This window comes from Myxine glutinosa, chromosome 9 (assembly GCF_964187855.1).
Source record: "Myxine glutinosa chromosome 9, kmMyxGlut1.1, whole genome shotgun sequence".
Lineage (NCBI taxonomy): Eukaryota > Metazoa > Chordata > Myxini > Myxiniformes > Myxinidae > Myxine > Myxine glutinosa.
The window spans coordinates 35,700,549-35,718,936 of record NC_136269.1 but is presented as its reverse complement, the minus strand read 5'-3'; the positions used below and the strand labels follow the sequence as shown (position 1 = coordinate 35,718,936).

At 46.7% G+C, this 18,388-nt stretch overlaps 1 protein-coding gene across 1 annotated transcript; it reads left to right on the top strand.

The window, feature by feature from the left end:
* Nucleotides 1–223: 223 nt before the first annotated feature.
* On the top strand, nucleotides 224–18,146 carry LOC144893604 (uncharacterized). Its single transcript, XM_078784267.1, has 3 exons — nucleotides 224–742; nucleotides 4,316–4,503; nucleotides 15,774–18,146. The coding sequence occupies exons 1-3, from the start codon at nucleotides 373–375 to the stop codon at nucleotides 15,855–15,857; spliced, it is 642 nt and encodes a 213-aa protein (XP_078640393.1). The 5' UTR covers nucleotides 224–372; the 3' UTR covers nucleotides 15,858–18,146.
* Nucleotides 18,147–18,388: the final 242 nt, after the last annotated feature.

Here is an 18,388-nt window from a genome sequence, read left to right as displayed (position 1 = left end):
AAGCATCCAACCGACTTATTCAATATCCAGGTGTGCTCGGAAAAGTCAGGAACGTTACAGTCGTTTCGACCTTCAGCGCGTCATCTGTAGAAATACAGAGAAATGTGCTTGCACGTGGGAAGGTAGGGGTGGCAGAGCGGCGGGAGGGTTGGGACGTGGGCGGTTCTGAGCGTAGCCCCTCCCGAGCTCGTGCACCAAGCGCCGTCGGACGACCGCCGCGCTCAGTCCCCGAAGGCAGCCTCGCGTCGCGGATCTCTAGCCATGAGTCCCGTTCCCACGTACGAAAGCGCTGGCTGAGCCGGCGCCGCGTCCCTCAATAAACCTTCTCGAGTGTGTGACGCATGTGTATCCCCCCCACGTTTTAGAGGCGCCATGGCCAAGCAGAGAGCCGACGGTGAGCGGGCGCACGATGGAGGGGACCGCGAGACGGCTCCCGCTGTCCCGCCGCCGCCTCTATCTCCGCTGTTTCCCATTCCGAGCCTCCGCCGGTGTCTGCACGACCCCGCGACAATACCCCGTCGTTTCCTCTTCGGTTCGAGTCCGCCTGGTCACTCGGGATTCTACAGCGTGGGTTCCCCACCGAGCAGTCCCCGCGGATGTTTCGGACCGAGCAGCACGACGTTCGGACTCGATTGGCCGCCCTGGTCTCCACCCCAGCGCTGCAGCTGCGATAAGTGGACCCAAACTGCGCATCAACAAGCGTCTGCAGAGCCGACGGATCGGGTCGCGCCTCTCGCTCTGGGTAAGCATCCGCAGCGGGTTATCCGTACGAGGTGGTGTGGAAGGACTATGGCTTGTGGGAAGGAAAGGGTAGACCGCTCGTGCTGTGTGGTGCTTTGCAGAGCTACGTTGCGTGGCACCGGCAACGTGGCTTTGTTTACGTCCGTGACGCTCGTGTGGAGCGCGGTGGGAGCGAGGGGAAAGAAAGGGGAGGGGCAAAGGAGGAGGCGGGGCTTAAGCTCATAACATCAGGACGTCAGAAGCGTCATGCGCGCCGAGCCTTGCTATGGGCGGAGCCAGGAATGTAAACAGATGACGTCATTGCTGATTGCATCATGCTGAGTGGGAGGGAGGGGGTGGTCCGCGTTTGGTGTGAAGGAGCGTTGAGCCAGCTCTGGTCACAGCTGTGGGGAACTTGTGGCGCTCCGGGACGTGCGTGCCTGTGCGTGCGTGCGTGCCTGTGCTGTGCACGAGAGAGAGCCAAAGAGGAACGGAGAAAGATAGGAGACGGGGATAGAGATACGTGTTCGATTTATCTATAGACTCGCAAGCATAGGGACCTGGGTTCCTCTGATGACCTCACGATGGGGGGCCCGGCGCGAGAGTGGGAAAGTGAGATTTGTAATATTATATTCTTTATTTTTATATGTATATTTATATGTTTAAACTTATTTTATGTTTCAAGCGCAATGTTTTTGGCTGATCGGATTGTGTGTGTGTGTGTGTGTGTGTGTGTGTGTGTGTGTGTGTGTGTGTGTGTGTGTGTGTGTGTGTTGTGTCTATTGTACAACGACACTTCTCTGTAAGATAATGATAAATAATGTATCGCTACATAATATCTGTGTATAATATATAATGTTGTAAAGAAGTGTGGTCTCCCCCCATCTTCTCTTGTTTTTCTCCTATGGCTAAATGGGAGCCCCTTGTGAACCGGCTGTAATGTTCGGAGCGATAACAAAGCGTTTGGAGGGAGCAAGGCATTGGGGGTGGCGGGGAGCAGTGGAGGGGAGGGGCCAAGATCTGGGAGTAAGGCTTTGGAGGGAGTGAGTTTCCCGCGACGCCGGGCAAGTCCGGGCATGCACCGAAACCACAGGTCCGCAAACCGCGTTACCACTGCGGGGTCTACACGGCTCCGTGTCCGGGTGGGGGATGGGTGGTGGTTGTGGTGGGACCGAAGGGGGGGGGGGGGGGGAGGCGACTGGAGGCTCCAGCACATAATTCGCGATCAGTTCGCCGAGATATAAATTGCTGGAATATCCGTGTGTACAAACACGTGTTTATACAATCGGACATTGGGAGATCGTGTCGAACGTCCCACATCCGGACATCCACCTCTCTTGGTGTTGCAATGAACCACCAGGTAATTAGGGTCTCCCAGATCCAGAACCATTGCTTGCCAATGTCCCGGTGCCATTAGTCGACGAGACTACGTCTTTTGCGCTTCCGAAGTCGGGTTAATCATCAAGTCATCAACGACCTGAGCCAAATTACCACGTGTCGTAAACAGTTATAATTTCCGCCACATTGTGCGGTTCGCACAGTTATGCCAATTATTTATGATGGAGCCAAGAGTTTGGGATCGGTTCGTGATCGGTGCACAGGGTCTGATTTTTCGTGCGAGTCCCTCACTTTGTGTCCCCCAATGTGGGACGGTGTACATCCATGCTGCTTTTGAATCCCTTCCGACAATAACCGTGTCGACAGATCGTCGTTGTTGTCCTTAAGTTGTGTTAACGAATCGCCGAAGAGACAAATGGCGTTCTGTCTAAGTCTGGTAAATGCATTGCTTTCCTGATAGCGGAGTTTATGGTGGAGAAACTGTCCATTGTATGAGGGTTGAGTCTGTGTGTGTCTGTCTGTCTCTCAGCCTGTCGGTGTGTGTGTGTGTGTGTGTGTGTGTGTGTGTGTGTGTGTGTGTGTGTCTGTCAGCCTGTCGGTGTGTGTGTGTGTCTGTCTGTCTGTCGGTGTGTGTGTGTGTGTCTGTCTGTCTGTCAGCCTGTCGGTGTGTGTGTGTATGTCTGTCTGTCAGCCTGTCGGTGTGTGTGTGTGTCTGTCTGTCAGCCTGTCGGTGTGTGTGTCTGTCTGTCAGCCTGTCGGTGTGTGTGTGTCTGTCTGTCAGCCTGTCGGTGTGTGTGTGTCTGTCTGTCAGCCTGTCAGTGTGTGTCTGTCTGCTGTCAGCCTGTCAGTGTGTGTGTGTCTGTCTGCTGTCAGCCTGTCGGTGTGTGTCTGTCAGCCTGTCGGTGTGTGTGTGTCTGTCAGCCAGTCGGTGTGTGTGTGTCTGTCAGCCAGTCGGTGTGTGTGTGTGTGTGTGTGTGTGTGTGTGTCAGCCTGTCGGTGTGTGTGTCTGTGTCTGTCAGCCTGTCGGTGTGTGTGTGTGTGTGTGTCTGTCTGACACCCTGTCTGTGTGTGTATGTGTGTGTTTGTCAGCCTGTCGGTGTGTGTGTGTCTGTCTGTCTGTCAGCCTGTCGGTGTGTGTGTCTGTCTGTCAGCCTGTCGGTGTGTGTGCGTGTGTCTGTCTGTCAGCCTGTCAGTGTGTGTGTTCTGTCTGCTGTCAGTGTGTGTGTGTCTGTCAGCCTGTCAGTGTGTGTGTGTGTGTCTGTCAGCCTGTCGGTGTGTGTGTGTCTGTCTGTCAGCCTGTCGGTGTGTGTGCATGTGTCTGTCTGTCAGCCTGTCAGTGTGTGTGTTCTGTCTGCTGTCAGTGTGTGTGTGTCTGTCAGCCTGTCAGTGTGTGTGTGTGTCTGTCAGCCTGTCAGTGTGTGTGTCTGTCTGACAGCCTGTCGGTGTGTGTGTGTGTGTCTGTCTGTCTGACAGCCTGTCGGTGTGTGTGTGTGTGTATGTGTCAGCCTGTCGGTGTGTGTGTGTGTGTCTGTCGGCCTGTCGGTGTGTGTGTGTGCGTCTGTCTGTCGGTGTGTCTGTCTGTCTGACACCCTGTCGGTGTGTGTATGTGTCTGTCAGCCTGTCGATGTGTGTGTGTGTGCGTCTGTCTGTCGGTGTGTGTGTCTGTCTGACACCCTGTCGGTGTGTGTATGTGTCTGTCAGCCTGTCGGGGTGTGTGTCTGTCTGTCAGCCTGTCGGTGTGTGTGTGTGTGTCTGTCTGACACCCTGTCAGTGTGTGTATGCATGTGTGTGTGTGTTTGTGTCTTTCAGGCTGTCGGTGTGTGTGTCTGTCTGTCAGCCTGTCGGTGTGTGTGTGTCTGTCTGTCAGCCTGTCGGTGTGTGTGCATGTGTCTGTCTGTCAGCCTGTCGGTGTGTGTGTGTCTGTCTGTCAGCCTGTCGGTGTGTGTGCATGTGTCTGTCTGTCAGCCTGTCGGTGTGTGTGTGTCTGTCTGTCAGCTTGTCTGTGTGTGTCTGTCTGTCAGCTTGTCTGTCTGTCTGTCAGCCTGTTGGTGTCTGTGTCTGTCTGTCAGCCTGTCGGTGTGTGTGTGTGTGTGTGTCTGTCAGCCTGCCAGTGTGTGTGTGTCTGTCTGTCTGTCAGCCTGTCGGTATGTGTGTGTGTCTGTCTGTCTGTGAGACTGTCGGTGTGTGTCTGTATCTGTTTGGTGGAGGTGCTTGACCACGGACCAACTGGTGCTCTCATTTCTGACCCACCCCGCAGCCGCCCCACCGAGACCCACGCGGCCCAGACCCGAGATGGCCAGAGGGTCGGCAGCCATTCCGGACGTGGTCCCTCTGCGAGAACACTCACCCCTGCAGCATGAGCAGAACTTGTACGTGTTTGTGGCGAGGCAGCTGCAGGTCATCGCCGATGAAATCACAGCAGAATACTTTCAACGCAGAGAGGAGGTGAGTTTCTGTCGCTCGGTCATGCCAGTAACATTGATACGTTCACTCCAACCACCTCGATGGCTTTTCTCCCCGAGTGGATTTGCTAAAAGGTCACGTGTCTTTTGGAACGCGATTGCACGTCGAGGAATGCCACGGCCATGTTGCGTTTTAAAGATGGTGGTTGAAAAGTTGGATGCAACCATTTTGTGCTTGTTGATTACAGTTTGGTTTAAGGCCGAAGCAGAATTTTCATTTGGCATCAAACAAACACAAACCGTGCAGCCAGAGTAGCACAGCCGACGAGTAACGACACCCCGCGGGAACGTGGAACTGCATGCTCCACGGTGAACCTCAAGGCTGAAAAGCAATCTTTGATGTGAAATAATCTCAAAAAAACCCAATCAGGGAATGGGTATAGATAGCCAGGGCCAGCGTTTGAAAAAAATCCGACTCTGCGGTCTGAAAAGCTTGGCAATCGGTTTAAGCAGCGGGTTAAACCCCGGGTCTTTCCTTGATCTGATCTCGTCTCAAGTAAACATGGTAGACTGGCCGTGTCGCAATCCCACGGTACACTGCTACTGGCGATGGTATCTACAATATGTCTACATGCAAGTAACTGCATTTCCCGTTTTGTCTCCACGAGGGGGCCTTGCGAGGCCGCTAAGGGGCAATGGAGGCTGTGGATTTGGAGATGGCGTTAAACAAGAGGCCCTAGACATGCATCGCTTTGGAGGGAGGACATAGAACCTAGAACTCCTCAACTAGAACTCCTAGAACTTTGGAGGGAGGACATAGAACCTAGAACTCCTACTCAACTAGAACTTGAGGGAGGACATAGATCCTAGAACTCCTACTCAACTAGAACTCCTAGAACTTCGGAGGGAGGACATAGAACCTAGAACTCTGACTCAACTAGAACTCCGAGAACTTTGGAGGGAGGACATAGAACCTAGACCTCCGACTCAACTAGAACTTGAGGGAGGACATAGATCCTAGAACTCCTACTCAACTAGAACTCCTAGAACTTTGGAGGGAGGACATAGAACCTAGAACTCCTACTCAACTAGAACTCGTAGAACTTTGGAAGGAGGACATAGAACCTAGAACTCCTACTCAACTAGAACTCGTAGAACTTTGGAGGGAGGACATAGAACCTAGAACTCTGACTCAACTAGAACTTTGGAGGGAGGACATAGAACCTAGAACTCCTACTCAACTAGAACTCCTACTCAACTAGAACTCCTAGAACTTTGGAGGGAGGACATAGAACCTAGAACTCCTACTCAACTAGAACTCATAGAACTTTGGAGGGAGGACATAGAACCTAGAACTCCTACTCAACTAGAACTTGTAGAACTTTGGAGGGAGGACATAGAACCTAGACCTCCGACTCAACTATAACTTGAGGGAGGACATAGAACCTAGAACTCCTACTCAACTAGAACTCCTAGAACTTTGGAGAGAGGACATAGAACCTAGAACTCCTACTCAACTAGAACTCGTAGAACTTTGGAGGGAGGACATAGAACCTAGAACTCTGACTCAACTAGAACTTTGGAGGGAGGACATAGAACCTAGAACTCCTACTCAACTAGAACTCCTACTCAACTAGAACTTCTAGAACTTTGGAGGGAGGCCATAGAACCTAGAACTCTGACTCAACTAGAACTTTGCAGGGAGGACAGAGAACCTAGAACTCCTACTCAACTAGAACTCCTAGAAATTTGGAGGGAGAACTCCTAGAACCGTAGAACCATGAGGAGAGAAAGCACAAGACTAGATGAGCATGTAATTCGATACATCAATAAGTTAACCTCCATCATCAGACGGCGCGTATTCATCACCCGGACAAAGTGTAATGTTGTGCGAAGCAAGCGCAAGGTTTTTCATCTCGGTTCAGGTAACCGTGATCTCGCTAACTAACCGATATCTCAATCCTAACCAAGCTCGTACTTTGTTGGTTCCTGAGGTCACACGTTTCCATGGCGATGCGGTTGTAACCATGTAGATTCTCTTTTTTTTATTTCCTCCAAAGCCTCACTTTAGGGGAAGTCTCGCACCTTGTTTACGAGTACTATCTCAAAGGTGATTGCACGCTTTACACCATGGCCTGAAGGTTCACCTTGCATCTTCCGGACATTCCGTGCTGAAAGCACTGGTTGTGTCATTATAACCTAGGGGAAAACGACAAAACAAACAAACAAAAAATAGCAATCCCGCAAACTATCGGCATGCGGCGCAACCACGTGGAAACGAGTCGACCCAGATGGCGGGAGTTTTTAGGTTTTTTTTGTTTGTTTTTTAAAGTGGGATGACTTCAGACCGGAAGTTTTTGTTCCTCTGTGACTTGTTTTCCTTCTGCGGTCGGTCCTAAATGAGGTAACGGGACAACCGCCTTAAGTGCACCCTGACCTAAGGAAGTGTATATATCTGGGAGAGGGACGAGTCGTGGAATTTATCAAGGTTGGTGTCAGTCTGCGTCATGGGGAACATTTAGAACGACACCACCACAGTGGGAAGCAAAGGACGCTGACGTTCTTCCTCCAATGAAGGGGCTAATTCTCAAAACGTCAGTTTCTCTCAATTCCCCATGGGAGTCGGCACACCTTTATCGACCTCAAATAGATAAAACCCACCATTTATATTGGGAAGAACCTGCTTTCAGATGAATCTTGTCCGACGCACATTCAGCAGGTGAAAACTTCACACCTGAGCGTTTTATTTTCTTTCGATCGGAAAGCACTCCTTTACGTCACTTCGTTTCAGGTGTTTGTTTACCTTGTAAGATTTAAGTTCTGTGTCGATGAGACTAGTTGGTGACCGTTACAAAAGTTACAATTTCAGGTATCGCTTGTTATAGTACGCATGGTTAGGTAGGTGGGTTGTTTACGTGTGTTTACCTGAGCACATGCTGCTTGGGCATGTGTACACCTTACTTAAGATTGCATAAGTGGGTTGTCAGGTCTTTGTGTTCCCTTGAGTACATTGTGTTATTCTCACACTCAATTGCGAACGTCATGTCTAGGTTGTCATTTAAGCGGCTGCCAATGCTCAAAAATAGGTTGCCATGGTTTCTTACATGTTCGGTCTCCTTTTTGAATGGAAGTGCTTTGTGACACACAAACAGAAGTGATATATTTGCTCAGTTTATGTCAGAACTACAGCTGCTTTGCCTTCATGCCTCGGTTGGATTCTGCGTTGCAGGACGTGACATTAACTTGGCGGTATAACTCGCCAAGAGCTATGGCATGAAAATGGATGGCGCATGTGGAATAGAAAACCGCTTCTGGTTCTACTTGACATAAACCGATTTAATTGTAGAGTACGGTGTAAACAGAGCCAGGGATGTTGTTAGGGGCTTAGCAGTGGTGAAGCAACGTGAACCAAGCTGAAACAGAAAGTGAACCAAGCTGAAACAGAAAGTGAACCAAGCTGAAACAGAAAGACGTAGCATTTGCGACCAAAAGCCAAAATCTGAAAAATACGAGTCTCCAAGACAACATTGTACGCATTAAACAGGTTTTTCTGCCACTGCGCTTCTGTAACCCATCAGGACGTGCGCCTCCGAGGATTTTTGGCCTTTATTCCCTGGAAGTTGCCAGCCCAGTTTTTTCCATCAATAACAACAGGCCGAGACAGCAGCAGGGCTGGAGACTGAGTCAGCAGATTGAGAGGGAGGTGGGTTAGGATGGGGAGGAAATGGGTGGGTGAGGGAGGAGGTGGGTAGTGCCAAGGAAGAACAAGGTTTTTGGAGGGGTGGGAATCTTGAATTTAGATTGGGGGGGGGGGGGAGCAGCCTGTATGTCTGGCTTTCAGCCAAGGAGATATGGCACTCAACCATGGGGGTTGTGGGGAGCGGTAGTGGTTGGAGATGCGAGGTGGGGGTGGAGGAGGGGGTAACGAGTGCAGGAGAAACAAGTAACATTTATCACAACATGAGCAGGCCCCGAGGGCAGAGTGGGCAGTGACTGCTTGTTGACACAAGAGGAGGGGTTAGACAATTGTGACAAGGGCCATCAAGGATTGGGTAACTGAGTGCAAGACAACCTGGCAGGAGGATAAAGGTTAATGACAAGGGCTTACGTTTATTGAGTTGTTTAATCATACTTTATGCATTTGACATGATGCCACGCATGCACGGTTGAAGCTGGCTTTGCTGTGGATCCCTTACCTGCACTAAATCACACAACTCCAGTGTAACCGCGACCGAACCGAACACACATCTATATTTGCCACTAGTTAATTTCATATCATGTTAAGCCACTATTACTTTGAGAGCTCATGTATTTATAGGTTCCCAGAAAAGGCCAGATATAGCATAGTTTTTTTTAAGGTTTCTAATCTCCGTTTATTCGACGACAGACATCGTTTTGGTGCTTTGCGGTTACAGCATTGCAACAAATACGAAGACATCTTTATTAATGGTGGCATTAAGCTGGTTGTCTTACCAGTAAACAATTGCTTGTGGTTGGGAGATATCTCAACAGTGTCTTTGAAAAAGAGCATGCCACTGTGTGCCGGCAGTCTCACCAAAATCTGAATCTTCGTTCAAGCAGAGGGCTGTGTGTCAACAGCCCCTTGGAATAGGGTTATGACCTGTTCAGGGTAAATACTGAGCTCTATGGAAAACGTTCCCTGTCACTGGAGTCGCCCACCTCCCCCCCCCCCCCCCCCCCACCCACCTCCCTGTAACTGTACATTGATACAAATGGATTGAAATAGATTTGGAGAAACGCATCAGATATCACAGAATGCTATCACTTAACATTACGAGTGAGTGTGCACGTGCACCGTTTCAGCGACTGTTATCGATGCATTTGTTTGGCCTTCATCATTCTACCATCATTTGGCATTGTGTCTTTATAATTACTTGGTTCATAAATCAATTCAAAGATAAAATCTCAAACAGAACATTCATTATGTCGACAGTAGTTTATATATATATATATAGTCACGTGAAAAAGTCAGTCCACAAAGTTTTGACCTTTTCAACATATTTCAACATATAGCTATTTGATCTTCATTTCAACAATATTGATAGATAAAGGTGATATAATATAACAAATATCATGAAACATTTACATTTTGTAGTCCATTGCATAATTTAAATAAACATAAATGCAAATTTCGCATGTGAAAAAAGTAAGTACACCCTTGGCTCTAATAGGTGGTATTGCCCCCTTTGGCAGAAACAACCTCAAGTAGGCATTTCTTATAACTGTCTACCAGTCTCTGACATCGACTGGGAGAAATTTTTGCCCACTCCTCCATGCAGAATTCTTTCAGCTGTGCGATGTTTGAGGGGTTTCTTGCATGCACAGCTCGTTTCAAATCCCCCCACAACATCTCGATGGGATTTAGATCCGGGCTTTGACTTGGCCATTCCAGAACCCTCCATTTCTTTATTTTCAGCCATTCCTTGGTGGATTTACTGGTACGTTTAGGGTCATTGTCACGTTGCAAGGTCCACCTTCGGTTGAGCTTCAACTCTCCGACAGATGGCCTCACATTATCCTCAAGCACCCTCTGGTACAATGAAGAATTCATAGTGGATTCTATGATGGTGAGCTGCCCAGGCCCTGATGCAGCAAAGCTGCCCCAAACCATAATATTTCCACCACCATGCTTTGCAGTTGGTATCAGGTTCTTGTGGTCAAATGCTGTCTTTAGTTTAAACCAAACAGGTCTTCTGGTACTGTGGCCAAATAGCTCTACATTTGACTCATCTGGCCAGAGCACATTGTTCCAGAAGTGCTGGTCTTTGCCCAGCTGTTCATTGGCAAACTTTAGTCTTGCCCTGATGTTCTTTCTGGACAGCAAAGGTTTCCTCCTGGCATACTTCGCATGTAGATAAAATTTGTGCAGCCTCTTTCTAATGGTAGACTCGTGCACTTTGACATCAACAGCGCCAAGAGCTACCTATAGGTCCCGTGATGACATTCTGGGGTTCTTTGAGACTTATTTCAGCATCTTTGCGGTCTACTCTCGGGCTGAACTTGCTGGGGCGGCCTGGCCTGAACAAGTTGGCAGTTGTTTGGAATCTTCTCCACTTGTAGGTGATCTTCCGGACAGTCGAATGATTGATTTCAAATTGTTTGGAGATCTTTTTAAATCCCTTCCCAAACTAGTAGGCATCTATAACCTTCTTTCTGAAGGCCTCAGAGAGCTCTTTTGATCGAGGCATGGTGACGCCGCACACTTCAACAACAAAGAGCAAACCAAACTAATGTCTCAGGTTTAAATAAGACAGGTTCCTCCAAGATCCTATCTAACGATGTTCTAATCATTTGCACCTGAGCTGGTGAACCTGATTCTAATTTTAGGTATTTGGAGTCGTGATAAATGTAGGGGTGTACTTACTTTTTCACGTGACTGTATATATATACAGTATATATATATATATATACAGTATATATATATATATATATATATATATATACATATATATATATATACAGTATATATATATATATATTTATATATATATATATATATATATATACAGTATATATATATATATATACAGTATATATATATATATATATATATATATATATATATATATATATATATATATATATATATATATATATATATATATATATATATATATACATACATAGGTACATCTATATTATAAAAAGGAGCCGTGTCTGTCTGTCTGCCTGTCTGTTTTTTGTGTTGTAACTTGAGAACGGATTAACGGATTTCAATAAATCCAACTACGGTGGATTCGGTTAACTCCCGGGAGTGTTTGTGATGGAATTTTTTTTTATAGGTATATGCACATGCGTGTCAAAATTGCAAATACCAACACGTGACGTTGGTTATCCCTGCACGGAAAGCAGGATCTCCCAGGAATCCTTTCTTTTTTTTCCTACCCCATAGATTAGGCATCGCAGTAAAGATTGGCATTTCCGCCAGCGAAGCGATGGGTCTTATATTCCAGTAATAAATAGAATATAAGCTTTATGATTATAGGCAAGCATCACCGACCTCCTGCTAGATATCTGTTGAGGTTGTTTTTTTTGTTTGTTTTTTTAAAACAGACGCTTTATGGTTTTTTAACGTAAATTTTCATTTATGGACGCTTTCTGACGGTTCTGTGATTTTTTCCCCCGGCGTATCGGCTTTGATGTTTGTCGGCACCCAAAATTTCAGCTTTCTATGCCACCCGGAAGGTACCAAATATTAATATCAGTCAGTCATTAAACCAATGAGTGGTTAGAATGGTTAGATACAGTGCCCTCCATAAGTATTGGAGCCGTGAAGTCAAATTTGTTATTATTGCTATAATACTCAAGAAATTTAGATTTCAGATCAAAAGATTAATATGAGGCAAGAGCTCAGAAGATCAGCTTTTATTTATTGGTATATCTCTGTTTTACACCCACACACCCACACATATAAACCTATAAAAGGCAAAAAAAATCTCTTACTCTCTTGAGCTCTGTTTGTATGCGTTCTATGCACGGCCACATCTTTTACGTTACAAACTCAGGATACAAATACAACTTTGTGTGGGGGTTAACATAGGCTATGTGGCTGCTGCCTCACATGGGGGTTGGGGGGACGGCATAAATTCTCTATGTAAATGTGTAGCCCTACATGGTGGTGGTGAGAGAGGGTATTACAATTCCTTTTTTTTTTACCTGGGAAACATTGAGGTTAAAGCACTCTTCACACGGGTAAATTTATTTTGGCAAGCAAGACGACTAATTGGTCCGTCAGTGAAACGACGGGTAGGCTCCACAAGCATACTGCCAGCCATATAATACCAGCTGTTTACACACATACTTGTGGGTATAGAAAATTCAACTTCAATTAATCTTTATTATAATGGAGCAAACGTATATTGTTATGTATGTATATTTGTGACCAAAACGACTTCTTCTTCTTCAAATATATGTAAAACTGAAAAGCACAGTCCGCGAAGCTGTGAGGTGGTGAGGTGGTGAGGGGATGCAGCTGTGTGACTATATATTAGGGTGGTCAAAAAAAACAAAAAAACCCGAAGTTAGTTGAATCGTTTCTCCACATATGTTGTTTTTGTCCACTAGGATCGATTTACTTGTGTGTGAAATTTGAGCTTGATTGGCGTATATTTAGAGGTCGCCCCATGTTGCACTCATAAATCAGAGGTCCCACGTAGCATAAACAATCATTCGCTTTAAAAACTATGACAGAGCTACCTTTGATGGAGTAGGGAGCTCTTTTCTGTGATTTGCCACCAGTCGAAGAAGGAATTGTTTCTGTTCTTCGCCTTTCGTCAGTGTTTCGTTCTATTTTTGGATCAGGTTGATGCCCCGTTCTGCCGTGTCATTTATTACATTAACCCGAGAGGACTGATCCCGAAGTTCGTTGAAAAAAGTATCGTCAGTCCACTGTCTGGGGGGTTTCTTTAGAAAAGATTGAGATTTCGCTTACCCCCCTTCTATAAAGACACAGCAGATGATGAAACAAGACTTTTGATCAAGATCAAGACTCAAAAAATATCAAAAAATATCAATAAAGAGATCAAGACTCTTGATGGAAGGGGGTATGTGACCCTTGGTTAGTAAATGTGTGCATAACATTGAGCGATCCTCCACAACATCTTGCTATATACCCCCCCTCCCCCCGATGGAAGGGGGAATGTTTATGCTACGTGGGAGGGGCAAAGCTTGGGAAATTTGCTCCAGCCAATCTTGCTGAAAGGGCAGAGCTTGTACTGCGTGTGCGCTGCCAAAAATTTGCTCCGACCCCATGTCCTTGCTAAGTGGGGTGGAGCTTTTTGCGCCCTCATTCTGAGTAGAGGGGCAGAGCTTGCATCAAACAAGCAAGCAAACTGGGTAAAAAATAAGAAATCGAGCATGCAATTATTATTTTTATTTTTTTGGTATACAAGATCGAGGCTCATGTAAGAGCTAAACATCAATCACAAAAAACAACAACAAACGGATGCACAAAACATACAAAAAAGGGAGCGGGAGACAAGATGGGGAGAGAGAGGGACTCACACAAGTACAACAGCAGAGAACATGGGCAACAGAAGATCTGTGGCAGAGAGGGGGCTTGGGGGGAGGAGGCAGTGGAAGGTGGGGGGAGGTGGGAAAGTTTAAAACACATGGACACTGCTGGAACTTCCAGAAAAGAAAAAAATCGGTATTTCCAAAAATAAAAGTGGATTTGGGGTGAATTAACGGGGGTAGAAGAGATCAATGTTTTGGATGGGGGAAGATAAGAGATGGCGGCGAACAGCAGTTTTAAAGACCTGGAGGGAGGAGTGGGATTGAAGAGAGTGAGGGAGATTGTTCCAGAGGCTGGAGTAAAGAGGAATGAAGGAGTGAAGGTGAGCAGAGAGTCTTGATTTTGGCAATTTCACCAGAAGAGGGTTACTGGCAGATCTTGTGCGACCTGTAGAAATATTTGGGGGACAGAGCACAGATAGAGCTGGGGGAGCTAGGCTGGATAGGTGTCGGTAGAAGACAGAAAGACCACCTACCTGCCTGCGGTGAGTGAGGGAAAGGCCCTCGGAGTTTGCTTCATTGCGGGAGATTCCAATGATTCTGAAAGCTTTGGTTTCAACAGCGTGAAGACGAGCTCGGTGTGAGGCAGGAGCACCAGCCCAGAGGGGAGAACATTATTCCATTGAGCTGCAGATGAAAGCCTTGTATGTGGTGAGGAGCTCAGGTGTGCCAAGGAAGGACCACAAACCTTCCACGTGGAACACGTGACGAGACGGACTTCGCGAGCCGACGGAGGATGCCCAGGCCGGCGACTGGCTTTGGAGGCCAGCTTGGACATGTGGTTTTCCCAGGAAAGATCATGGCAGATAGTGAGACCCAAAATATTGAGTGACAGAACTTCTTGGAGAGGATTTTTCAGAAAGTAGATCGGAGGGTTGTCCAGTCAGTCTTTTCGGAGAGACAAAGTAAGAGTGTGAGATTTGACAGGATTGAAAGACATGTTCCACTTGTTTGACCAGTCTGTGATTTTTTCCAGGTCTGCAGAGAGTGAGGACGCTGCAGACTGCCAATCTGAGGGATGAGGAATGGAGCGGCAGAGTGTGGAGTCATCAGCAAAGAGAAAGTGAGGATTTTCAAGACAGTCTGAGAGATCATTGATGAAGACCAGAAAAAGCACAGGGCCCAGAACACTGCCTTGAGGAACTCCAGCCTGAACAGGAAGGGGAGATGAGAGAAACCCATTCAGTGCTACGCGTTGACTACGACCAGAGAGGAAGTCAGTAAGCCATGCGTGGAGATTTTCCATGGATACCATCAGAGGAGAGTTTGGTGAGCAGAGCGGGGTGCCAGGGCGTATCGAAGGCACGTGATATGTCAAGGGAGACAGCTCTAATTGCCTGTTTGGCATTGAGGACCTCCATCCATTGTTGAGACAGCAGAAGCAGCATGTCCAGAGTAGAGTGACCTGGTCTGAAACCAGATTGATGATCAGAGATCAAGCCATTGGAGAAGAGGAAAGATTTGATATCCGAAGCAATGATGGATTCCATGACTTTGCTGATAATTCGGAGAAGGCTGATTGGTCTGTAGTTGCAAGGATCTGTTTTTGCACATTTTTTGTGTAAAGCGGTAATGTTGGCTGATTTCCAAGCTGATGGCAGATGACCTTGAGCAAAAGAGAGGGTGAAGAGAACAGAGAGAGGGTGAGATAGTGCGGCAGAGCAGGATTTTAGAACCAGTGAGCTGATGCCGTCTGGTCCAGTTGCAGAATCGTAGTCGAGGATTGACAGAAACTTCTCCACCTTATCAGGAGAGAAGGACACAGAGTCCAGGAGCAGCAGGGTATGACTGGGGACGGTGGGTACTGGTTTGGGACACAAGATTTTGAGGCAAACACAGAGTTGAGGCATTCAGCTTTTTCACGTGCGGAGTCAGCTTTTAGCCGTTTGAGGTAAGGGAGGGGATGGAGGGGGAACAAACACCAGAAACAGATTTGACCAGACGCCACCAAGATTTGGAGGAGGGAGACAGGTTTGAGAGTTCAGTCTTGAGAGTGGAGAGATATTGTTTCCTGGCTCTCCTGAGAGTGGACACACACTTGTTCCGAGCTTTGTGAAAGGAACTGAGATTTCCTTCAGTTGGATTAGCCTTCCACGAGTTGTATATATTTTAATTTTTATTTTATTTTAATTTATTTAAGAAAGAGACGATTTTGTCTTATGGATCTAATGTCTGGTTCTTCTCAAATGTAATAAGCGTTAATTCATCTTTTATTGATAGCAATGGAATTTTCTTGTGTTCCAAGCTCATGTCTGTTTTCTTATCCACCTCCCTGCACAGCGCCACATACAACAGCTGCGTCACAACCTCCGACTTTGGCGTCTCATCATCAATTGGGTCTTGGGCTTCTTTATACGTTTGTAATGGATCCTGGCACCCTCTGCTCTCCAGGCCTACCTGTGCCTTTCAGGTCACCTCCATGGTGCTGAGGCCCATCTCCAAGCCTCCCTCACCTGTGATCCCAGCAGTTTGACCAACTCCGATCTTCTGTTCTTCTCCATGTCCTCGCCAAGTGGGGTTGTCAAGAGAATGGAGCAGCTGGGGAATCAATGCCAAAGAGAGAGGAGGCGATCTCTGCATCTTGAGCCGGCATCACGCGTGTTGCCTGGCAGTCACGACGCGCTAACATCAGGCTGCGCCGCGGGCAGCCGTTGGTTGAAAAATTTCCTGTGGACCGTTCATTCAATTAGCGTATTGCTCCTTTGTGCTTTTTCTGTTCTTTTTATTTATGATTGCATACCTATCCTGCCACCTGCCTTAATCGGGCTTCCTACAGATGCTTCCCAGTACTTCCTGCTAGACTCGCACCCTTCGTTGCAGGGGCAGTTCCTTCCAAGTCGACTCCCACGACGTTTCCATGAAGAATACCACTGCAAAGTTGACTCTTCATTCAATTTGGATTGTGAAGGCCTTCGTGCAGCATCCGTGCCACCGATAGTGTTCAAAATGCTTTGCCTCCGACCTGCCCGCACACGCTGCCAGCTCAGCACCACACAGCTGCCTATCTCATGACACTTGAAGCTCTGCCGACCCCCAAAACATTGCCTTAACGCTGCATTGTACATAGCGTGCCGAGATTGGCCACAAACTTTGTATTTATTTGTAGTTATTTCATTTTTGCTTGCATGCCTTATTTCTGAGCCAGCGGTTTTGTGCAATTTATCGCGCTTTTTGTTTTTCATTTCTCGTTGTAGTTTGTCTCGCGTGGACCCGATGAATTTGTATTTTAGCGTCGGCTCCGAAGTTTAACTCTCGTGATCCCGGGGGTTTATTCGTAGCGTCTGTTTTTTATTTTTATTTTTTTGCCATGCCTTCTGTCTTATTGAAGGTTGAATGACCAAAGGTGATGTGGGTACAGACTACCAGCTGAATGATCTGATGTTTTTTTGTTATTTTTTTCATTTTGAAGAAGCTGGACCATGTGAAGTTTCAGATAAATCAAACCAGCATCACAAGCCTGTGGTCAATCGAATCGAGCACGGCATAAATGCACTTTGTTACTGGCATGTAGTTTTGGACTAGAATGCACTAAGGCTTAAGCTCAGACTGAGAGCTAAGGCCGTTTGAAATTGTCTTGAAGGCGTGTGTGAGAGATGTGTGTGTGTGCGTTTGTTTGTGTGCGCACACGCATGTGCATGGTTATGAATGTATGTGCACTGTTCGAATTATGCTCCTGCTTTTGCTGTAGCAATTTATTTGACTTGAGATTCGGGGTGAGATGGGAGAGTTGGGTGAGGGGAGAGAAAGGGGGGGGGGGGGGGGTAAGTTTAATTACTAATGTCATTGAGCCCACACTCACACCTCTCTGGCTCAATACCAAATTGAGTGTCGAATCTGGAAGAAAATTGACTCCTTCGATCGATGGTCATGCTTGAATCTTAAACATTGTCACAGTGATCTGATATGTTTGTCATTTGAGTCCGTGTGTGTGTGTTTGTGTGTGTATTGGCAATCCAGAGTGCGCCTTCGCTGTTTCCATTTTGTTTGGCCATGATTGAAGTCAAGAAGGAGTTGTATTCTTTAACGTTTCAGTACACGCCTGAACAGCTACGCTTCCCCGTGTACACTTTTGCACACGTCCCGTGCTGTTCGGCTGAGTTGTCCTGTGAAACGGCTTTTCATTCGGGCAGCAGGCTCTGCTCCGATGCCCGACGGGCTAAGAGCTTGTACAGAACTGACGCGGAAAACGATCCCTGGGCCTTCTATCGAGGCCTGTGGTTTTCTTTTTTTGGGGTGGGGGAGGGGGGGGGGGGGTTGAGTTTTTTTTTTGACAAAATGACTTGCATTCTATTCCTCTTTTTGTACAAAAGAATAAAACAAAACAAAACGAATTTAACCACAGCTCCTGAGGAGTTTGAAACTCCAAGCTCTGGGAGAGTTATTACCGTTGTTGTTTCAACAGTTGTTGTGCATATTCTAGTAGGTTAGCTTGTTTATTTTGTGCACTAATGTTAATATTTCAGCGTAATGTAGCAGGACCGTTTTTTATTTTTATTTTTTTTTGTCTTTCCTGCACTAGACACTAGGAAAGCCGCAAGGTGCAATATAGCTGTAAAATACGTTTTTGCCTTCCTTGATTGTTAAAAAGCAAACGTTTTTTTTAAATTGTTTTTTGTTATTGTTTGTGACAATAAAATTGAAATACCCATCAAACATTGTTGGTTTATTTTGTACTGAGGTTTACCTGCCCTCTTTATAAGCCACTATGACTTATTGGTTCAAACATTCCTTGCAAATAAATAGTAATAGCAGTAGGTGACCAGACCACTGGTATTACTACAGTACTACTACTACTACTACTACTACTACTTATTCAATGGCCCCAATCATCCCCACTTTTTTGTGCGGTCAGCTGTGGAACCTTTTTTTTTTTCAGGACTAAGTCTTTCACAAGC

What these genes read in the sequence shown, in the direction of transcription:
- LOC144893604 (XM_078784267.1), top strand. Translation starts at nt 373, where the DNA reads ATGGCCAAGCAGAGAGCCGACGGTGAGCGGGCGCACGATGGAGGGGAC. An exon ending in GGTCGCGCCTCTCGCTCTGG is followed by an intron (nt 743 to 4,315) that starts GTAAGCATCCGC and finishes CCCACCCCGCAG; the next exon opens with CCGCCCCACCGAGACCCACG. An exon ending in ACTTTCAACGCAGAGAGGAG is followed by an intron (nt 4,504 to 15,773) that starts GTGAGTTTCTGT and finishes CTCCCTGCACAG; the next exon opens with CGCCACATACAACAGCTGCG.